The sequence below is a fragment of the Oreochromis aureus genome, linkage group 3 (genome assembly GCF_013358895.1).
Source record: "Oreochromis aureus strain Israel breed Guangdong linkage group 3, ZZ_aureus, whole genome shotgun sequence".
Taxonomy (NCBI): domain Eukaryota; kingdom Metazoa; phylum Chordata; class Actinopteri; order Cichliformes; family Cichlidae; genus Oreochromis; species Oreochromis aureus.
Window position 1 is genome coordinate 38,426,373 of NC_052944.1, and position 17,751 is coordinate 38,444,123.

Sequence of the window (17,751 nt, forward strand, 5' to 3'; positions counted from 1 at the left end):
GTTTAGAACTCTTAAAGATGTCGAAGAAGCTCCTTTAAGCAATTACTTTGGTGTTCCTCCTCCTCCAAAGAAATGTCAGAAGAAGCCCAAACCACAAAAGAAGCGCGTATTCTCGGAAAAGTGTTGCAGGAGGTGAGCTGGCTTCAAACAAATGATGCACGCACAGAGACGTGGTGCAGAATATGCCGTGAAAATCCCACTCTAGCGGACCAAAACACTGCCTTTTATATGTACGCAAATGCGCGTTGCAAGTTCTTATCTGGGGTCCGTTCTTCGTACCTCGCTAAGTAAGTTAGCTGGATTTGATTGTTGACGATTTCGCGTGATCTTGGATCGTTCGGTTCTCCGAAGCCCATCCGGGACTTGCTGTCATAGCAACAGATCCGTAAGCGTAAGCCTGCTCGGGAGCAGGTTTACTTTATGTAAACAGGATTAGATCGCGGCCACTCAGGTATGTCCGCTTCATTTATACGAAAGCAACAGCGATATTTCTCCACTGTTTTTCCATAAATAAATATTATCAATGTAACTAAAGATAATGCAGTATTTGATTCTTTTATTGATTTCATACAGATACATACAGGTCATTTCCTAAAAAAAAGGGAAATGTACTAGTAATCATTCTATTACATGTATTTGATTATTTCAGATGTAATTCATATTTTAGAGTAGTAATAGTAAATTACTTCGTGTAATCAAGATGAGAGACCACGGCTATAAGCGAAGGTGGATTTGGGAAGTCTGTCGCAGCCATGTCCTGTCCGTTTGTACGCGAGCAAGGAAGGTGCAAGATTGATAAGGAGAGTTTACAGAATTCAGCGTATATTGCCGGATAGACAGGATCCTTCCTGTCCTTCCTCCTCCTCATATATATATATATATATATATATATATATATATATATATATATATATATATATATATATATATATATATATATATATACACACACACACACACACACACACACACAAGGGGTGCAGGACCACCACCTGTCTTTATTTGCTCTGCCCTTTTCTTGGTTGCTGTTATAAACAAACAAACAGATTATTTCAGGGTCTCTTTTCAAGAGACTAAAAGCAATATAAGTGATAAATATTACCATTCTGTAGAATATTCTTATATTTCACTTTTACTTGTTCCCATGTTCTAGTGGGTCCTGTTGTGGCTCTAATGTGAAAGAGGATATAATGGAATATGATATAATAAATTATTTACGAGTTTAATTTGTCAGCAACTTTCTGCCAGCCCTCTCTCCTTGCTTTTGCAGCCTTTGCAGTGTTCCCTTGCGTTTTAATTAAACTCTGAAACTCCTGATATCCCTCAATCAAGAGTTCTTGCTCTGCTGCCGTAAAATACTGAGCGCGCTCCTTCGACATCTTCGCCGACCAATCAAAGGGTTGCCGATCAATGTTTCTACTATCGATGCGTAGCCCATTTTAAGCCACCCAGTGATCTCAGATTACTTCATCCAGCTATACTAATCGTCAGCAACAGGTGTGTTCGGAGAACCGGATTAGCGAGCTCAAGTTGGCGCGATGATTTGATCTTGGATGTGTCATTTGATCTTGGATGTAGTAAGCGAGGTACGAAGAACGGACCCCTGGTGCTCATCTTTTATTTTGACAGCGCATGCGCACCTCTGGACCACTTATGTGCACCCCTGCTCATAGACAATTGACTGCCTGGGATCCTGTGGTGCTCCAGGAAGCAATGAGTGGTTGATTGTATGCACCTGTGGCTACAAAAGGTTGGAGCTCTTTCACCCTGTGTCTGCTGCTTAGGAGCTGCCTCGGTGCCTGGTTGAACTTAACTTGATTAGAGTTTTGTGATGCTAGCTTGCCTCAGTTAACGCTTAGCTTTTACTATTGTCTGTGTTAATGCCTTCATGTAAAGTGGTCTGTTGAAAAAGCCCTGTTGGTTTTCTATTTTACTCAGTTTCCTGTGTGAGGGCTCGTGTATGTTACGCCTCCCTGTTCCCTAGGAGAGGGGGTCGTAACAACAACAACAACAACAACAACAACAACAACAACAACAACAACAACAACAAAAATAATAATAAAAATCCCAAGATGTAAACTTACCCATGTCACACATTCAACTATGTGTTGTATAAAAGCTTTCACTATAGTGAGATGCATTCAATTTATAATCTGAGTCAGTCAGATTTGATCTTCAAGGTTAAAAACATTCATTTCTAGTCATTAAACTGCTCAAATTCCAAGTAAGATTATTGCTCATGTAACCTTTGTATCCTTAGCTGTTGTAAGTCATGGCAAGTCAAGTTTTCTCATTTTTTAAAATCCTGTTTTATACTTTTTATTAGTTTTTTTTTTATTTTGATTTTGAATATTTTTTTTTTTATTTCAGTCAGTACCAGGAGTAGACATTCAAAAAAAGAATTATAGAGACGACCCGAAACATGAGGCCTACATGTTCGTGAGGCTGGATGTGTTGACACATTTGTCCAAATTTAGACTACAATGAATCACCTGTGAACACGAGAAGCTACTATTCAAGTTCTTACTTTAAACCCAAAAAGTAATTAGAATAGGAGAATCATGATAAAAGTGACATTTAAAAAATTAAATAATGGTATTGTGTAAATAATGCACATAAAGTTATTGTGTAACTGCTCTTTTTGTATGCCTTTGTACAGTTATAGTTACTGTATCTTGTATTTGTTGTATTATGTTGTGTTGTATTTGAGTTTAGGCTATTTATTTATTTATTTCACCAAAACACACAATGCAAAATAAAACTGTAGACAGATTTGACTGATCTTTGTTGAAGAGAAGGCTTCAGGTTTTCCATTAATTTGTCCTTCCTCTTTATGTTAAAATCAACAGTTTCAGATATGCGTTTAGTTTAATTTGGTTTAATTTCTTGTGAAGAATGATACAGTAATTTAGGTTTCATGTAACTTTATCTTAGCCTCAGCATCTTCCACTTTGAATAGTTTTCTCAGAAAAAAAGGAACTCTTATTGTGAAATGTGAGGTGATGATTCAGTTTTTGTCCCTGTTGTTTTGCTGTTTCATGTTGTTTTTGTGATAACAAAGTCCATCTGAAGACTGTTCTTGAAAAGACGAGAACCAAATGATGTTAGACCTGCCGAAGTGAGAAAGTTTCTTGTCAAGTTTATTATTTTCCCCAAAACAATATTTATAATTTCACACTAAAGAGAGATTACATGTCTAGTAAATATGCAAATCCAATATTGTCATTGAAGTGGACATTATTATTATGTCAAAAATTATTATGAAATGCATATCATTCAGCTTTTTTTCCCTAAAGTTTACAAAAACACTGTCTGACAGTGATCCCCCTTCAAGAACATCTGGAACACTTATTACCATGAACTTCAGGTTAAATTAAAAAATGATTTTGGATCAATGAAAGCATTAAATATGGTATTTTAAATAATGTTAAATGTATGAATGACCTAACAGTAATAAAATGGAATAGTTATGTGGTGATTGTTTGAGATTAGTGTTCCTTAGCATGTATTTTATAGTTATAACAAAGAGTCATTGTTTTTTTTGTACTGGTGTGAGTCAGGTTTTCCCATTAATTTATCTCCAAGGTGACCAGCTAACAACAGATCCTTTGCTTTACTGCTAATGTACTAACAGCAGTAACAACCTTCGTGGAGAGCTCTGACAACACCCAGTTAAAAAACACACAAAACAACAAAACCCCCCCACAAAAAACACGTAAGTCAAGCACTTGCAGACTCAGCAGTACTTTCAGATTAGCATCTATATGAACGTAATACCTTTCATGAGCTGTGTTATATTATATTATAAATATAATTATTTATTATTTCATGTTTTTTTTAAATATAAAATGTGTTATTTATTGCAGTAACATTGCTTTTTTATGAAATACACTTTGTTTTTAGGAAGAACTCAAATAAAAGGTGAAGTCACTTTAATGTGTAAAATGATGAATGCAAAAACATTTGGTTGGGTTCTGAGAAAATTTACGAAGCATTTCCATAATGAGGAACACCAAAACTATACTTCCTCTTTAGCTCAGTTTATATATGAAGAAGGCAGTCCAGGTCCTCACTGGCTGTCTTGTTTCCTCTGTTGTATGAACCTGTTACAAGGTCATTTTGCTGGTTTTCACAGATCAGTGGTGGTAAGAACTTCTCTACTTATCCCTATTTTATGAATCTTTTATTTTTGTAATTTGGGTGATTGGAAAGGATTCTAACTGAATATGGTCAAGCTTCAGTCTCTGTTCGGTTTTCTTGTTCTGGTGTTTCAAGTTTCAAAGTTCTAGATTCCTGATTCAGCTTTCCTGTTTTACTTTAAAGGTTAGCTTTCTTTCTTCTCTGTGAATGTCTGTGTTGTGTAAACCCTAACCTCTGAGAACAGTTGGCACATGTATGTTTCAGTATGTTACCCACAGTCTACTCTCTTGTCAGCAAAAAACAAACAAACCAAAAAAAACCACAAACATAAGATGAAACAGGAAATTTTGTCTGTGTGCTGTTTGTGCAGTGGTGATATTTATGACTGTTTTGAAGCAACTCAGAATATCTAAAAGCCTTATTGAATTATGTTTTAGTTATTGTCTGGCTGACTTTGTGTTTTCGTTTAGATGATGAAAAACTGCTTTAGTTTCTGTCAGTTTAATCCAACTGACTTCTGACTGTGTTTCCTTTGGGGTTCAGTGTTCACAGATTGTTTATTTAAAAAAATGTGTGTGTGTGTGTGTGTGTGTGTGTGTGTGTGTGTGTGTGTGTGTGTGTGTACACACACACATATATATATATATATATATATATATGTGTGTGTGTGTGTGTGTACACACACACATATATATATATATATATATATATATATATATATATACACACACACACACACACACACACACACACACACACACACACACACACATGTGTGTGTGTGTGTGTGTGTGTATATATATATATATACACACACACACACACACACACACACACATATATATATATATATATATATATATTTACACACACACACACACACACACACATATATATGTGTGTGTGTGTATGTAATATATATATATATATATATATACACACACACACACACACACACACACACACATATATATATATATATATATATGTGTGTGTGTGTGTATATGTGTATATTGTACTATATATTAACCTAGTTTTTTTTTTTCACAGTCAAGAAAGGGGCTGGTTGACCTTGGATGACCTCTAAAAGCTTTTATTATTATCTTAAAAACAAAAGCGATCAGATTCTCTCTATGTGATAAAAAAGAATTCACCTCAATGACACTGGAATCCTAGAATAGACACTTGGACATAAACTTACCTCATAATTTGAAACCTTCATCCTAAGAACCCAAAGTCACACAGGTAACACCGCTCCTTTACACATTGAGGGAAGTTTCTATTAAAGTTTGAACACTGACTCTCCCACAGTTTTCCTGACTGTAAAATAGGTCTTGGCTCTTATGGGTTATCATGCATCTATATGTATATGTGAGGGAATGAGGAAGTACGTTTAATGTAATAATTGCTTTTTTCTTCTCTGACCTGATGACACAGGGCTCGCAGATGATACCATTGATGATGCAGCACCTCCTGCCTCTCGCTACTCTGCTCCTTCTGTCCATCATTCCTACTGAAACTGAAGTGGTGACATCAGTCGCAGAATGTAATAAGTTTTTTCTTGAGAAAACTCCACCAAACATCCGAGGAATTTTGGAGGGAGGAACCATCCTGGACCAGAACAGATACAAAGTCATTTGTCAGACCTTAAGAAACATCAGGAGGTTTGTGACGCTGTACGACACCCAAAACAAGATTCCAGTTTTTTCTGCTGCAAAGTACAGAGTTTCAAGTGAGGGACGCGAACCTCTTTGGAAGATTGAACCACAGGTATCATTGTTAGTAACAGTCATCAGCTATGATCCATCTTTTTAAGCTGTAACAAACCAACTGCTCACAGTGTTATGGTGCTGCTATTGAAACTACAGCACTGCAGTGAACTACAAAACTCTAGAGGTCACTACTGCTGCTACGTATAGTAACTTTTGTGGTAACACATTACAGTGATGTCTTAATTAAGCATTAGTAAGGCATTAGTAAGTAAAATGTTTATTCTTAATTAATAAGCTCATATGATCATGGTATCATTTAGCGTTAACAAAGTATTTAAACGCACATTTATATATGTAACGATTTAAATATGAGCTCATTGTTTGTGAGTGTGCAAATAAAGTTTTTATTAATACTTAATTTATATCGTAATTCATGGTAATTCAGCCAGTTATTAATCGTTTGTTAAGTACTTTGTTTGACTGCATCGAACGTGAGGAGTATTTAGCCTCACAACACTTTTATTAAAAAATGAAAGTATTTCAAGTTTGCATTTATAAATTACATACTACGGAGGAGTAATCCTTTAAAAAATGATGAATTAAGCATTTACTAATACTTCACTAATGCTTAATAGTCCAAGATGATTATAGAGTGTTACCGCTGTAACTTATTATTTAATATTCAGTGATCCCACTTATATTTTGATGATGCTACATAGATTTTCCATTTTATTCTGATTTTGGACATGTCTGTATATTTCTTATGCAACAGCAGTTTTCCAAATTCGAGTTTGCTTTGTAAAATGCAACTATAAAATCTATTAAAATATAGACAACTTACAGCGTAAGAAGATCTGTTTCAATGGTTAAATTACCCAACTTTGTTGAATCAATTAATAAATGTAAATTTAATCCACTTTGCAGTAGCCATGCATGTCTGACTAATGAACTCTTTTTATTTTTACAGCTTGAAAACACAAATTACGATGACAATATGACACCAGCAGACAAGAAGATCATCTATGCCCACCAGGCTGTAATCACTGATTACTCCGGCCAGCAAGAGTTTGAAAAAGGACATTTATTTCCAAGCTCTTATACATGTGATGTAGTTGACAAAAGATCTACCTTTACCCTGACTAACGCTGTTCCACAAAGAAAACTATTTAACAACAGGCAGTGGAACATGATGGAGAGCTGTGTTAAATGCATTATGGATAATTACTGCATTAACAACAATTACAAAACAGAAGGCTTTGTAGTGATTGGAGCACAGCCCAGCAATGGAAACCTCCTCAACAAGAAGGTCAATATTCCTTCAGTGCTCTGGTCGGCCTTCTGCTGTTACAGTCAAAACAGCTGGCTGGCAAGTGCACACTGGGGTGAAAACACAAATGATGGCCCAACATATCTACAGACCAAGACCTTGGGAGAACTCCACACAGAGCTGGGAATTAAAGCATTTCCTGGAACACAATGTCCTAATGACATAAGTGTCACTGAGCTTTACTCAGAACCTGCCTGCAAAGACCAATGCCGACAAAAGTGAAACAGAAAGAAGAGTACATCGACTCCTCCTACAACCACTGCCACACCTTCAGATTCAACACCTTTGTCTTCTTCTTCCACATCTAACTCACCGATCCCTCCCAGCACCACATCTTTCTCATCACCTGGAACATCTGCCCCACTTTCCACCACAGTTCCATTTTTTTTAAATCGAAAAGTGATTTGGAAAAGTTAAAAAACATGAACATTCTAAAAGAATAAATTATAAGAATAGTAAGCATAGCATGGCAGCACAGTGGTTAGCACTGTTGCCTCACAGCAAGAAGGTCCTCAATTCAGTTCCACTATCAGGGCGGGGTCTTTGGTTTGGAGTTCGCGTGTTCTTCCCCGTGTTTGTGTGAGTTCTTCCTCCCACTGTCCAAAAACATGCACTTAGTGGGAATAGGTTGATTGGAATCTCTAAATTATCCATAGGTGTGAATGGTTGTCTGCGTCTATGTTAGCCCTGCGACAGACTGGCGACCTGTCCGGGGTGTACCCTGCCTTGTGCCCTAAGACAGCTGAGATAGGCTCCAGCCCCCCGTGACCCTGAAAAGGATAAGTGGAAGCGAATGGATGGATGGATAAATAAGGAATTGTATAATTGACTTTCTCAGTTTTATTTGAACAATCAAACAAAAAAAATGAATAAACAACATCAACATTAAAATATTGTCCTAAAATGAGTGGAGAAATTAAAAATAAAACAAGTTGGATTATATCTTTTTAGCAAAGATATACATAAAGCATTTATCATGCATAAAGGGAAACTAAACATGGTTTTAAAATAAGCAGTTATATTACATTTTAATCATAAATGTCTGATTTAAACCACATTTATTTATCTACCATTCATGCCTGAGATGATAATGACGTACAAGCTACAGATGTGATTTAATGAATAATAATGTTTTTGGTTGGGGAATCTCATGAAGGATTTGTTAAGTTGTGGTTCCTGCTTTGTAATCTCCATGTTTATTCTTTCCTGTGTTTATAACAATCATATTTTCCTAGTTTCTATAGTATTGATTTTGGTAATTTACCTGTCCCATGTGCCTTGATTTTATGCCTTTATTTTCCTTCCCGAGTGCCTGATTGTTTCTTGTGCTTTATCAGATTTACTTTCTTTGTTTTTGTGTTTTTGACATGTATTCTTCCTGCATTTTTGGTGTTTTATCTGCCAGTGCTGTTATTTTGTTCTCTTTTCCTCACAGTCAGAGTTCAGCCATCATTGTGATTGTTACACTGGGTGCAGATGTACTCATACTCAAAATAAATGATGTGACCAACAATTTTTGAGATTATCTCCCTCAAGCTGGAGCCTATCCCAGCTGTCATAGGGAGAGAGGAGCTATTAACAAATTGCCAGAACTGTTGAGAGACAGAGCTGAGAATAACCATTTAACCTAGCACATCTTTGAACTGTGGGTGGAAGCTGGAGACCCCAACACAGCAGTGGGAGAAGATGCAAACTCCACACAGAACACCAGGCAACTGATGGATTCACACCCAGGACCGTCTTCCTGTGAGGCCGTGGTGCGAACCACCGCATCATCATGCCGCCCTTGTTAAACTATATGACTGTAACTACCCTCTATAGTGTTTTGTAAACCACGTAACATGTTAATGTGGTTCTAATAAATGACAACTGGAGCATCAAAAGTGCATTTTGTGTTTTCTGTACAAAAATACACTTCAGTATTTCAAAAAGGCATCATTTTAAATCTGGGTAAAGTATTTTTTATAGGAAATCAAAAAGGATCAAACTCTTATAGAACATTTGAACAGTGTCTGTTCAAATGTTCAATGTTTACACTGCTGACAGGTGAAAAAAAGAAATGTTTCTCAGTGCTCACTCTGCCTCATTTTTTAGGTAATCACTATTCAAACTTGGATGATAATACTACTACTAATCATCATCATCATCATCATCATCATCATCATCATAATCCCAAGATGTAAACATAAAGATGCCACACATTCAACTATGTGTTGTATAAAAGCTTTCACTATAGTGAGATGCATTCAATTTAGAATTTGTATCAGTCAGATTTGAACTTCAAGGTTAAAAAATGTCTATTTCTAATCATTAAACTGCTCAAATTCCCTGTAAGATTATTGCTCATGTATCCTTAGTTGTTGTAAGTCATGGCAAGTCAAGTTATCTCATTTTTTAAAATCCTGTTTATACTTTTTAGTAGTTGCTATTCTTATTTTGATTTTGAATATTTTTTTTAATACAGTGTAATTTCAGTCAGTACCAGGAGTAGACATTCAAAAAAGGAATTATAAAGACAACATGAAACATGAGGCCTACATGTTCGTGAGGCTGGATGTGTTGACATTTTTGTCCAAATTTACAATTAACCACCTTTCTTTAACACAATGAACATGAGAAGCTACTATTCAAGTTCTCACTTTATACCCAAAAAGTAATTAGACTAGGAGAATCATGATAAAAGTGACATTTAAAAAAATTAAATACTGGTAGTGTTTAAATGCACATAAAGTTATTGCATAACTGCTTTTTTTGGGTATGTTTTTGTAGAGTTATAGTTACTGTAGCTCTTGTATTTGAGTTTAGGCTATTTATTTATTTGTTTCACCAAAACAGTCTAAGGAGTTTGCAAAGAAAAGCGTCTGGACTTCTTTAAGTTGCTTGAAGACGTTTCACCTCTCATCCGAGAAGCTTCTTCAGTTCTAAGGTCAAATGGTGGAGAGTCCCAGATTTAAACCCATGATAGGGAAATCACATGATAGGGTGGGGCCAGGTTTCACAATAAGCTCACCCAAAACCCTGGCTGATTGTGACCCACACCCGTTTTCACACCTTGGCTCATGTGATTAGAGGATCATCAGGGGGTCCTTTGTCCCTCTTTGAGGGGGAAACTCCCACTGGGTTTAAATCTGGGACTCGGCATCAGTGAACACGAGCAACGCGTCTCCGTTCAGATCCCACGGGCTTCCTGTTAGCTGGTATATTTTCACTCCGTCTTGGTTCGGGAGCTCTTTTGCACCCTCGGGGATCTTGCTCAGCTTTTCTCTGTATTCCAGGGGATCACGCCGTTGTTGTCTCTGTCCCTCGTTCAGTCGCTTGATCGCTGATTTCGCCCCAGCTGCCATGAAGTCAGGGAGCCTCTGTCATCCAAATCCTGATGTCAGCGACAAGGGGCTAGGGTCTTCTTCCTCGATTTCATCTGCGCTTTCCTCATCATCTACCTGACTGGACATCTCAACTGCTTCTGAGCTCTGTCGACTCAGCACTCCCTTGAACTTGTGAAGCTCCTTTAATATCCATCCATGTTCCTTGAAGCGCGATGCCGCTCTAACGTCGGTACTAACTAACACATAATTCATCCCCGTCTCGTGAGCCAGCATCTTCACTATTGAATCAAACTTTTCTGCCGGGCTCACCAAGGTACTGACGCTCCCCTGGGTCCATGCCGTCAATGTTGCGTGCCACCACTTCATCCAACAACAGATATTGTGTTTGCTTTTTGTCTCTTTCGGACTGGATATCACCACTACGATCTCTCTGCCGCAGGTCCTAGCTGAATAGAATTTCTTTCCTTCAGTTAATGCTTCCTCAACCCTTTCACTCAGGGTCTCCGTGTCTATTTCTTCATTCATCTCCTTGAGGTGCTCCCGGACTGACTCATGCCAGGAGTCAAAGCCGTTTCCGCTGGGGATCACTCGGCACAGTTGCTTGTGGGTTCCCTCTGCGACTTCTGGACTTGAATGTTTGGTCGGTGATGAGGGGGAGCCCGCTCCTTCCTCCTGGGCCAACGGTGTTGCATCCATCCTCCTTAGAAATCTTGATCCATAGTCTTTGTCGTGTTGAGTTGCTAACCTCTCAAAGCCTCTCTTCGTGCGTTGAGTCAGGGATGATCGGTCAGCTGCCTGGTTGCTCTACGCCATCCTCCGGAGTTGGTCAATCCTCCCTCGATGTTGTGTTGCTCCTGCAGACCACACAGGTCTGACAATTCCTCTCCTCGGAGTCGGTCGTCTTGAACCGATGCTCGGGCGGATGGGCTCTCCGCTGCACAACTTCTCTGTGGCAGTAGCTCTCTGCCTGGTGCTCGAGTCGACGTCCTGTCGGCTGCACACCTTCTCTGTAGCAGTAGTTCTCAGCCTGATGCTTGGGTCGACGTCTTGTCGGCTGCACACCTTTCTGTAGGCTGCTCCTCACTGCAAGTTGAGCACTTGCAAACTCAGCAGTACTTTCAGATTAGCATCTATATGAACGTAATACCTTTAATGAGCTGTGTTATATTATATTATAAATATAATTATTCATTATTTCATGTTTTTTTAATACAAAATGATGTGTTATTTATTGCAATAACATTGCTTTTTTATGAAATACACTTTGCTTCTTAGGAAGAACTCAAATAAAAGGTGAAGTCACCTTAAAGTGGAAAATGACGCATGTAAAAATATTTGGTTGGGTTCTGAGAAAATTTACGAAGCCTTTCCATAAGGAAGAACACCAAAACTATACTTCCTCTTTAGATCAGTTTATATATGAAGAAGGCAGTCCAGGTCCTCACTAGCTCTCTTGTTTCCTCTGCTATCTGAACCTGTTACAAGGTCATTTTGCTGGTTTTCACAGATCAGTGGTGGTAAGAACTTCGTCACTTATCCCTATTTTATTCATCTTTTATTTTTGTAATTTGGGTGATTGGAAAGGATTCTCACAGTTCCAAATTACAGTACCACATCTGGCAATCCAGCAACTGGCCCTCTGGGTACTACAGCCAGTGTTTCCACTGCTGCATCTGTCCAGATCTCTAGCACATGTGTCAAAAAGTTTAGAGTAAATGAGAGTGATGAGATTCCTCATAAGGCAACAGACTAAAGATGAGAATTCTGATTCAAAGCAAAAAATTTTTTTTTTTTTTTTTTTTTAGGAAACTGCTAGTAAGCACCATGTGTAAAGCAGGGGTAAATCGAAAAGTGATTTGGAAAAGTTAAAAACACGATCATGTTAAAAGAATAAATGATAAGGAACTGTATGATTGACTTTGAAATGATTGAAAAAAGTACATTCAAAAGTTTGCATCATTATTGTGAAATGGAAGGGCATCATCATTTTTTCCTCCTAGTCACTTTTATTGATTATTTCATGCTGATGTTTTCTCACCAGAGTCTCTCTAGACATTGTTCTCTATCAGACAGGTGCCACAGACCACATCACAATGCAAATATTATTAATGCTTCATAAAGGAAGCTTGCAATCAAAACTCTTGGCTGAATAAACAACATCAACATTGCAATTTACAAAAAAATTTAAAATAAAAAAAGTTGGATTATATCTTTTTAGCAAAGATATACATAAAGCATTTATCATGCATAAAGGGAAACTAAGCATGGTTTTAAAATAAGCAGTTATATTACATTAATTATAAATGTCTGATTTAAACCACATTTATTTATCTACCATTCATGCCTGAGATGATAATGACGTACAAGCTACAGATGTGATTTAATGAATAATAATGTTTTTGGTTGGGGAATCTCATGAAGGATGTTAAGTTGTGGTTCCTGCTTTGTAATCTCCATGTTTATTCTTTCCTGTGTTTATAATGATCATATTTTCCTAGTTTCTATATTTTTGGTTTTGGTAATTTACCTGTCCCATGTGCCTTGATTTTATGCCTTTATTTTCCTTCCTGAGTGCCTGATTGATTCTTGTGCTTTATCAGATTTACTTTCTTTGTTTTTGTGTTTTTGACATTTATTCTTCCTGCATTTGGGGTATTTTATCTGCCAGTGCTGTTATTTTGTTCTCTTTTCCTCACAGTCAGAGTTCAGGCATCATTGTGATTGTTACACTGGGTGCAGATGTACTCATACTCAAAATAAATGGTGTGACCAACAGTAACTGATTTGAGATCATCTCTTGGGTGAAAATGTCAGAAATGTATCAAATAGCAAAAGCAGGGAAGATTCAAGACAATATTTACACACACTGCGATGTGCTGGTATACAGAAAAATGTTTAATGATGTGGTCTCCAACAGCTATAGAGATAAGAGAAGTATTTAAACTATTTAAACCACTAGTTGAGCCGGAGCCTGTCATAGGGTGAGAGGAGCTTTGGACAAATAGCCAGAACTGTTGAGAGACATTTATCCTAACATATTTTGAACTGTGGGTGGAAGCTGGAGCACCCGGATGAACCCAAACCAGCAGTGGGAGAAGATGCAAACTCCACACAGAACACCAGGCAACTGATGGATTCACACTCAGGACCGTCTTCCTGTGGGGCCGTGGTGCGAACCACTGTAACAGTAACTACCCTCTATAGTGCTTTGTAAACCATTTAATATGTTAATGTGGTTCTAATAAATGACAATTGGAGCATCAGAGAGTGCATTTTGTGTTTTCTGTAGGAAAATACACTTTAGGTTTTAAAAAGGCATGATTTTAAATCTGGGTAAAGTATTTTTTATTAGGAAATCAATAAGGATCAAACTCTTATTGAGGATAAATGTGTGAATGACTATTAAGTTACATAGATGCTGCCTTGATTTACAGCCCAATGTCTGTTCAAAACTAACTTTTCAGGAATAATTTAAAATAACATTCAGTGAACAATGAAGCCCTCTGCCTGTAACTCAGGGTATCACAGCATGTTCACACTGCTGACAGGTGACAAAAAGAAGTGTTTCTCAGTGCTCACTCTGCCTCATTTTTTAGGTAATCAACATTATTGTTACCCTGTAACTCAGGATAATAATAATAATGATAAAAATCCCAACATGTAAACTTAACCATGTCACACATTCAACTATATGTTGTAATTAAAAGTTTTTCTACCAGTGAGATGTATTTAATTCAGAATTCGAGTCAGTCAGATTTGAACTTCAAGGTAAAATTGCCTATTTATAATCATGAAATTGCTAAAATCTAAATAAGGTTATTGCTCATGTAACCTTTGTGTCCTCAGTGGCAATAAGTCATGTCAGCTTATCTGGATTCACAGGTTTTTGAAGCTCATTATTTTTTATATGTCATGGTTCGTGGGAGCAGCTGTGGGGTTTTGCGTTTTGTGTTTTGTTATTAGGATGGTACCCTGGCTACTCCCCTGGGTGGAGCCGCCTGCCCCTGAGCCCCATCCGCTGTCAATTACAGGAGGACTATTTAAGCCAGGGCTGCCTACTACTCATCGCCATTTCATTCAGTCACCTACTGTGGTAACCAGGCCTCGTCTCCACTCCACTCTGCCCTCGTCCCATTCTTATTTTTATTTAGAATCTTTATTTTAAAGCAATAACGAATGCAGTGTATTTTCAGTCAGTACCAGGAGTAGACATTAAAAACAGGGATTATAAAGACAACCTGAACCATGAGGATTAAATGTTCCTGAGGCTGGATGTGTTGACATTTTTGCCAAAATTTAGATTACAACCACCCATCTTGCTTTAACACTGATGATTTCTCATTCAACTTGGGCTAAGTGTAGTGATCAAAAAGACACAACAACCACCAAAGCCACCATACTACTATTACAAACTTCGAGCCCAGCATAAACGGGACAAGGGGTCAATATCAGCCAGGATATATCCGATTTTACTATGTTAAAAGAAAAGAACAAAATAAGGTTAGCAATAAACTAAAACATGACAATAAAAGGTCACTTATGACCAACAATGTACCTTTAATGGTGCAACCTGGCCACAATGTAACAATCACCTGGTAACTCGCTCTCACCAGAAGAAAACAGGTGCTCCTTGTTTAAAAACCTAAATCCACTCCAGATAAATACGACCTTATTACATGAAAGTGTTTCCCTAAGGAAATGACTGGTACCACTGCAATCCTGTTGTCTTAAACACAGCAAAACCAATTCACCAAAAACACCCATGGAAGGCCTAATTTTCTATAAGGTGTGAGCCCCAGCTCAGGGATTGCACACTGCCGACTAATATTGCACCTGGCCCAGTTAACATAAAGAGCAAACCCAAATGAAAAAAAAATAAATAAATAAATGAATAAATAAATAAATAAATAAATAAATCTGTTTTAAGATGTGACCCTTACACCAAAGCAGACTAGGGAGAACGAGCAACAAAAGCATCAAAGGAAAAACAGTGACACAATCACATGTGCAGCCCGTCCTCCAGCTTCCACAGTGACTCTACAGAGTTGTGCATTAAATGAAGCACAGAAGTAAAAAAATTGCATCAAGGATTCTTAAAAATATTCGAGTTACTCAATGAACCATTGCAGTCCTAATTAGATCTCATTTCTAATTGTGTTTCTTGTCTGTTTGAGGTGAACATGCAAAGAGACACAAAAACAACACAAAAAAACAAGATGACAGGAACAGAAACTGAATGAGTTTGCAAACAGAAGGTTTGAACTGTGGGTGGCGTTCAGCGTTCACAGCCACAGCTGTATGCCTTTTTGACAGAGTAGAAAAAAACAGAGTAAAGTAAACATTTATGGTAGTCCTGATCCTTAGTTTTGGGCTCACAGTGATTATTTGTGCACATATTGACCTCATTATTTGAAACTTTATCTGAGACAGAAAATAAGGTAAATTTTAACTATACCTCTTTAAGTGTAATAATTTATAAAGATATTTGTTTTCTCCTCTGACCAGATGAATCAGGGCGAGGTGATGTCATTACTGAAGCAGCTCGCTGCTCTCCTCCTCCTGTCCATCATTCCCACTGAAACCGAAGTGGTGACATCAGTGGAAGACTGTAATGAGTTTTTTCTTCAAAACACTCCACCACACATCACAAGAATTTTGGAGAGAGGGAACATCCTGAACCAAAGCAGATACAAGCTGATTTGCCAGACTTTGAATAACACCAGAACATTTGTGACTCTCTACGACACCCAGAACAAGATTCCAGTTTTTTCTGCTGTTCAGTGGGAGAACACCTGGAAGACCCAGGTCCACATGAATGATTGAACCACAAGTATCAGTATTTATGTGTAATATATATCAGTTATGTGTAATAACTGTTATGTGTTACTTCATAATAACTGCTGTGATGCAGCTTTTAAACTGAAATAAAATATTATGACAGTGCAGGCCTACGTACATGATAAACTAATCACTGTACAGGCTGACTCCAACACTCTAGTGTTGCTGATACCATTTCTACTAATTCAGTAACTCTGCTTATGATTTGAGGGCTCTACAGATGATTTCCATTACAAAGTGATAATCAGCATTGCTCAGTATATTTTCCTAAAGACATCACTGAGTTCGGCTTCACTGAGTTTGGCTAGAATTAATTTAAATTATGCCAGTTTAAGTTCGCTCTATAAATTAAAAAAAACAATATCAGCTAAAATAAATTATCCTAAGGTGATAACTAAACTCTTTTAATCTGTTAATCTATTTAGCAACAACCCTGCATGCATCACTAATCTACCCTTTTGATTTTGACCGCTTGAAAACATACCTGACAATCCGAATATGAGAACATCAAATGACAGTATCGACTACAACCACCAGGCTGTGAATGAAGACTACAAAAACATAAAATGATTTGACAGAGGACACTTGTTTCCAAGCTCTTATAGCTCTACTGATTTAGAAAAAAATATCTACTTTTACTTGTCAAAGGAGTTTGCAAAGAAAAGCGTCTGGACTTCTTTGAGTTGCTTGAAGACGTTTCACCTCTCATCCGAGAAGCTTCTTCAGTTCTAAGGTCAAATGGCCGAGAGTCCCAGATTTAAACCCAGTGGGAGTATCCCCCCAAGGAGGGACAAAGGACCCCCTGGTGATCCTCTAATCACATGCGCCAAGGTGTGAAAGCGGGTGTGGGACCTAATCAGCCAGGGTTTCGGGTGAGCCCATTGTGAAACCTGGCCCCACCTTGTCATGTGAATTCCTGAGGTCAGATGGCCCAGGATGTGAGTGGGCATTAAGGCGTCTGGGGAGGGAACTCAAAACTGGATTATAGATGGCAGACAGTTGGTGTCGTAAACCACCGCCTCTGTTCAAAGATGGTCGCTCACAGTGGACATAGATGGCCTCTTTCACTCCTCTTTCAAACCATCTGTCCTCTCTGTCCAAAATGTGAACATTGGTATCCTCGAAAGAGTGACCTTTATCCTTAAGATGCAGATGGACTGCTGAGTCTTGTCCTGTGGAGGTGGCTCTTCTATGTTGTGCCATGCGCTTGTGAAGTGGCTGTTTGGTCTCTCCAATGTAGAGGTCCGGGCATTCCTCGCTGCACTTTTGAGTTCCCTCCCCAGACGCCTTAATGCCCACTCACATCCTGGGCCATCTGACCTCAGGAATTCACATGACAAGGTGGGGCCAGGTTTCACAATGGGCTCACCCGAAACCCTGGCTGATTAGGTCCCACACCGCTTTCACA

General features: G+C 38.0%; 1 protein-coding gene across 2 annotated transcripts; it reads left to right on the forward strand.

Moving 5' to 3' along the window:
• The first annotated feature begins 4,055 nt into the window (after positions 1-4,055).
• Positions 4,056-9,062, forward strand: LOC116323923 (endonuclease domain-containing 1 protein-like). Of its 2 annotated transcripts, XM_039606430.1 has the most exons (4): positions 4,083-4,145; positions 5,191-5,385; positions 5,578-5,910; positions 6,820-9,062. In XM_039606430.1, exons 3-4 carry the CDS (start codon positions 5,587-5,589, stop codon positions 7,399-7,401), a joined length of 906 nt encoding a protein of 301 aa, XP_039462364.1. In that variant the 5' UTR covers positions 4,083-4,145; positions 5,191-5,385; positions 5,578-5,586; the 3' UTR covers positions 7,402-9,062. The 2 variants fall into 2 exon arrangements, with proteins under 2 accessions (XP_031600263.2, XP_039462364.1); XM_031744403.2 differs by lacking the exon at positions 5,191-5,385 and having other exon boundaries at positions 4,056-4,145.
• The last annotated feature ends 8,689 nt before the right edge of the window (positions 9,063-17,751 follow it).

What these genes read in the sequence shown, in the direction of transcription:
- LOC116323923 (XM_031744403.2), top strand. Translation starts at nt 4,098, where the DNA reads ATGAACCTGTTACAAGGTCATTTTGCTGGTTTTCACAGATCAGTGGTG. An exon ending in GTTTTCACAGATCAGTGGTG is followed by an intron (nt 4,146 to 5,577) that starts GTAAGAACTTCT and finishes CTGATGACACAG; the next exon opens with GGCTCGCAGATGATACCATT. An exon ending in TTTGGAAGATTGAACCACAG is followed by an intron (nt 5,911 to 6,819) that starts GTATCATTGTTA and finishes TTATTTTTACAG; the next exon opens with CTTGAAAACACAAATTACGA.